General features: G+C 54.6%; 1 protein-coding gene across 2 annotated transcripts; it reads right to left on the minus strand.

The window, feature by feature from the left end:
- Positions 1–1554: 1554 nt before the first annotated feature.
- Ppm1n (protein phosphatase, Mg2+/Mn2+ dependent 1N (putative)) lies at positions 1555–5033 on the minus strand. Of its 2 annotated transcripts, none has more exons than XM_051161913.1 (5): positions 4116–5033; positions 3229–3346; positions 3042–3147; positions 2901–2961; positions 1555–1788 (listed from the first exon to the last, which is right to left on the minus strand). In XM_051161913.1, exons 1-5 carry the CDS (start codon positions 5031–5033, stop codon positions 1783–1785), a joined length of 1209 nt encoding a protein of 402 aa, XP_051017870.1. In that variant the 3' UTR covers positions 1555–1782. The 2 variants fall into 2 exon arrangements, with proteins under 2 accessions (XP_051017870.1, XP_051017868.1); XM_051161911.1 differs by having other exon boundaries at positions 1555–1791.
- Positions 5034–5267: the final 234 nt, after the last annotated feature.

Consider the following 5267-nt stretch of genomic DNA (forward strand, 5'->3'; position numbering starts at 1 on the left):
TGTGTGCCTCAGCACACTTCTGGGTGCCAGGAAGAGTGTCAGTCCCCTTGGAGCTGGAGTTACGGGCATTTGTATAATGTCTGCTTGCATGGATTTGAACTCAGTGCCTCAGGATTGTGTGCAGTAGGTACTCCTAAACAGCAAGCTTCTCCAGAAGCTGCCCTTTCCCCCTCCCCCGCCCCTGCATTTAAAGAATTTCTGAACCCCATTATGTGACCAGGGTCTTGAGTTCCTGATCGTCTTTGCCCCAAGCCTGGGAGTGTTGGAATCACACCTGGCAACCAACAGCGGTTTTGTTTTTTGTTTTTTGAGACAGGGTCTCTCTGTGTTAGCCTTGGCTGTCCTAGACTCACTTTGTAGACCAGGCTGACCTCGAACTCATAGAGATCCACCTGCCTCTGTCTCCCGATTGCTGGGATTACAGGCGTGCACCACCACACCGGGCCTCAAAACACTTTTTTTTGTTTTTTGGTTTTGGTTTTGGTTTTTCAAGACAGAGTCTCTCTGTGTAGCCTTGGCTGTCCTAGACTCGTTTTGTAGAACAGGCTGGCCTCGAACTCACAGCGATCCACTTGCTTTTGCCTCCCGAGTGCAGGGATTAAAGGCGTGCGCTGCCACCACCACCCGGCTTTCAAACCACTTTTTATAAGAAAGTGTACTTACGGTGCTGGATGAAGTGGCATGAGCCTGTAAACTCAACACAGGAGAGACAGGAAGGCTTCCTGTTCAAGGCTCTCCTGGGTTAAGTGATCAAAACAAAACAAAACAAAAAAAAGGTGGGGGAGGGGGAGGAAGTGCTGGAGAGGAGGCTCAACAGTTACAAGAACTTTCAGAGTCATTTGGTTTGGTTCCTAGCATCCATGAAGAAGGTCACAACACCAGGGAAATTCATCATGAAGGGTTCTGACGCCCTTTTCTGGCCTCTGCAGGCACCAGGCACACATGTCAACAAAGGCAGGCAAAACATTCATATATATATAAATAAATAAATAAATAAATAAATGGGAAGGCAGGGGCAGGGAGGGGGAATGGGGGGGAAGAACAAAGAAAGGGGTCCAAAGAGATGGTGCAGCAGGTGGTGGAGCTTGCTGCCAATCCTGAGGACCTGAGTTCAATCCCTAGAACCAACTCCTTTAATCCCAGCACTCGGGAGGCAGAGACAGGCAGATCGCTGTGAGTTCGAGGCCAGCCTGGTCTACAGAGCGAGTCCAGGACAGTCAAGGCTCCACAGAGAAACCCTGTCTCGAAAAACCAGGGGGGAAAAAAATAAGAGTTGACATCCAACCTCCACCCTCAAGCCACTGCACACCGCACGCCTGTGCTTTGCCCAGACAGACACACGACATGAACAGTGACAATAACAACAGTAAAGGAAAATGCATCTGGAATTACTTTATTAAATAGAATTGCGTAGTCACATCTCTCGCCACCTCCTTTGCAGCAAAGGTTTAAAGAAATATATACATATAAAGGCTGTCACGTGCTGATCACTTAAGATCTGTTTGGTTTTAAATATGGGGGAGGTGGAGGAAGAGGCAGGCTTGGGTTGGGGGTCTTATTGTTGTTTGGGAGAGGGTGAAATTCCCCACTCATAAGACCCTCGTGAAGGGGAAGTAGGAGAAGAGGAAATGAAGTTTCTAGGTTCCTCCATGGCTGGCCTTCCTTCCTCTGACTCTCCTGGTAGGGAAGCCCAGATGTCCCCAGAGGACCGACAGCCAGCTGCCCCCAGGCCTCTGCATTCAAGTCAAAGGTTGAGTGGGTGCCCGCAGCTTCCGCACCGTCTCATCTCTTCTGCAGCAGGGAACAAGGCAGAGGGTGAAGCTTTCTAGAAGCTTCCCTTCTGTTTTGTTTTTCTTTTCTTTCTTTTTTCTTTTTTTTTGGTTTTTCGAGACAGGGTCTCTCTGTGTAGCCTTGGCTCTCCTGAAACTCACTCTGTAGACCACGCTGGCCTCGAACTCAGAGATGCACTCATTTAATGAGTCAGATGGCAACTCAGCTTCCACTATAGGCGTCCTGGGGCTTGAACTCAGGTCGTCAGGCTTGGCAGCAAATCATGTTTACCCACTGAGCCCTGTCACAGGTCACACACACTATTTTACATGACCACTTATTTAGTTAGTTAGTTAGTTTTTGGATTTTCAAGACTGGGTCTCGTAACACTGGCTGTCTTGGACTTCGCTCTGTAGATCAAACTAGCCTGGAACTCACAGAGATCTGTCTGCCTCTGCCTCCCCAGTGCCGGGATCAAAGGCGTGCGCCACCACTGCCAGGCGATCATCATCATCATCGGTTTTTTGTTTGTTTGTTCGGTTGGGGTTTTTTTTTGTTTGTTTGTTTATTTTGTTTTTGAGACAGGGTCTCTCTCTGTGTATCCTTGGCAATCCTGAACTCGCTTTGTAGACCAGGCTGGCCTCGAACTCACAGCGATCCGCCTGCCTCTGTCTCCCGAGTGCTGGGATTAAAGGCATGCACCACCATGCCGGGGTCCACTATGCCTATTTTAAAGGGCCTTGAGAGAGTACTTATTGCGTAAGCACACTTGCCCCCAAACCCGATGATCTGAGTTCAATTCCCGGGACCCACATGGTGGAAGGAGAAAATGGTCTTTATCCCTCTGACCTCCTTAACAGCAGCGTGCCACACATGCCCACGTATATATACTCTCACAGGCACACACAGGCATGCTCACCGGCTGGTGCTGGGGTGTGTATGCGTGGGGGCAGGCGTGCATACACACGCCTGTACACACACACACACACACACACACACCAGGTCTGGGCTGGCACTAGGGCTAGAACTTGGTGGTGGTATCCTCGGTAGAGTGTCGGGCGAGGGCGGGGGGGCAGGCAGACAGAGGTGTAGGGTAGGTTGGGGGTAAACCCCCAAAGAGAGTGCCTTACCTCTTGACATCCCTCTGCGGTCTGACATAGTTTAGAGTAAGCTTCAGCAATGACCGTAGCCCTAGAGAGCAAAGGGAAGCCCTCAAGAGGAGACCTGGTCCCTGTCGTCACCCTGCCCCATGCCACCTTGCCCCAGCTCACTTGCTGTGGATCCCTCCTCCAGGAGGCAAGCCTGGGATGTGCTCTGAGGCCAGGGTCCTGAAAACCGTGTTTAGGCACGGGGGTTCCTGAGCAGAGGAGTACAGCTCTGAGGAGGAGGAGGAAGTTAGGGAGGGGGAGGGCCCATACTTGCCAACCACCCTTCCCACTGGCCATTTGACGCACTCACCAGCCACTTTGTGGCTCAGGGCTGCATCCAAAGCCATCTCCTTGCCGATGGCTTCCTCACAAGGTCTGGGGGCCCCTGGAAAGCAGACTACCACGCAGGTCATGTTATCCAGACTTCCCTGGGTAAAGTGAAGGGGGGGGGGGATAAAAGCCTCGTGGGAGAGACAAAGGCTCCATCCCCGGGATCTGGGGCTTTGAGAGCATGGCTTGCCAACAGTCCTGATGTTGGGAGACACCTCCCCTCCCTCCCCCGCCCAATCAGTTATCTAATTCCACTCAAGTCTAATCCACCATCTTCCCATTTTGACCCATCTCTTGGACCACGCCCTTTCCGGGTCCTAGCTACCATGTTTTATTAAGGAAAACAAGCCACAGGCCAGCAAGATGGCTCAGTGGGCAAAGACGCTTGCCTGCCACCAAGCCTGACAGCCTGAGTATGATCCCTGGTACTTATGTGACAGAAGAACTGATTGACCTAAGATGTTCTCTTAGGCATCTGGGAGCGATGGCGCATGCCTTTAATCCCAGCACTCGGGAGGCAGAGGCAGGCGGATCGCTGTGAGTTCGAGGCCAGCCTGGTCTACAAAGTGAGTCTAGGTCAGCCAAGGCTGCACAGAGAAACCCTGTCTAAAATAAAGAAATAAATAAAAAGTAAAACAATTTAAATAGACAGCCAAAGCCTTCGAAATTCTTCCTACTTCCTATTGTAGGTCTCTTGTTTCACACACATTTTAGGACAAGCCAGAAGCGTACAAGGACCCCATTCCTAAAGGCAAAACCCCTTCTAGAAAATCCCTCCCACTCACCTATCTGCCCCTCACACCCTCTAGCTCAGCCCCAGCCCTTATCAACGAAATCCCTCCTCCCCACATGCAGTAGCCCCAGGACCTTGCACAGACACGTGTCCAACAGCTGCGCACAGAGCTGCTCCGGAGCCAGGCCTAAACGCAGGCGCGACGCCACCAGCTTCGCCAGGTCCGCACCAGACAGAGCGTCCCACACGCCATCAGAGGCCAGGAGCACGAACTCGTCCTCGGCTTGGCGTGCAAGCGCAGCCACCTCGGGCTCGGCGGACACGAGCTGCAGCTCAGGAGGCCTCCCCGGTGCCTGCTTGTAGGCGAAGTCACCTAGGGCTCGCGACACGGCCAGGGAGCCCTCAACGCGCCGGCGACGGACGGTGCCACCGGCGTCGTGGATGCGCTCGCGTTCCCGAGGCCGGTGGGGACGGTGGTCCTCGGTGCAGAAGGCCACGGAGCCCGAGCGGCTCAGCAGCGCGCGCGAGTCACCGCAGTGCGCCAGGTAAAGAAAGCACGGGGACACGAGCAGCGCCACCGCCGTCGAGCCACCGGGATCGCTGCGGGGCCAGAGTGCGCGCAGCTGCGCGTCTGCTCCGAGGAAGGCGCTACGCAGAGCTTGGCGCACGCCGTCGGGCTCCCGGGGCGCAGGACCCAGCTCCCCAAGCACGTGACCTGGGAGGTGACGCGCACCGAAGCGGGCGGCCCGGGCTCCGCCGTGGCCATCCAGGACGGCGAAAAATGCCCAGCCCGACGGCAGCCCGGGCAAGGCCAGCCGAGCACAGTGTGCGTCTTCCATGCGCGGGCGCCAGCCCTGCACCGCGCTCGCCCCGAAGCGGAGGCCCGGTGCCGCCGCCGCACCCCCGTGTGGCCTCTGCGAGCACCGGGGCGCAGCCAGAAGACTCCCAGCCGCTCCGGGGGTCGTGCGCTCCTCCTCCACCTCCTGCTCCCCAGCCTCCTGAGCTCGAGAGGCCCATCCGAGAAGCTCCAGTAGGCGGGCAAAGACCGCCATCCTCCTGCCGCCAAGGGATCAGAAAGGTTCCCTCACCTCCCCGCCTCCCCTAATCTCTCTTCTGTGAGACTTTAAACCAAGTAAATCTCTTTCCTGTCGCTTGACCTGGCCTCAAATCGGGTCACTAAGAGGTGTATTCCTGAGTTTCTTCTTTCCCGCACTTTCAAACAAACAACAGCAAAAACAAACAAAAAATCCGGGCTTAGTCTGGGTCAGGTGCTGGGGGGATAAGAG

This window comes from Acomys russatus, chromosome 19, assembly GCF_903995435.1.
Source record: "Acomys russatus chromosome 19, mAcoRus1.1, whole genome shotgun sequence".
NCBI lineage: Eukaryota > Metazoa > Chordata > Mammalia > Rodentia > Muridae > Acomys > Acomys russatus.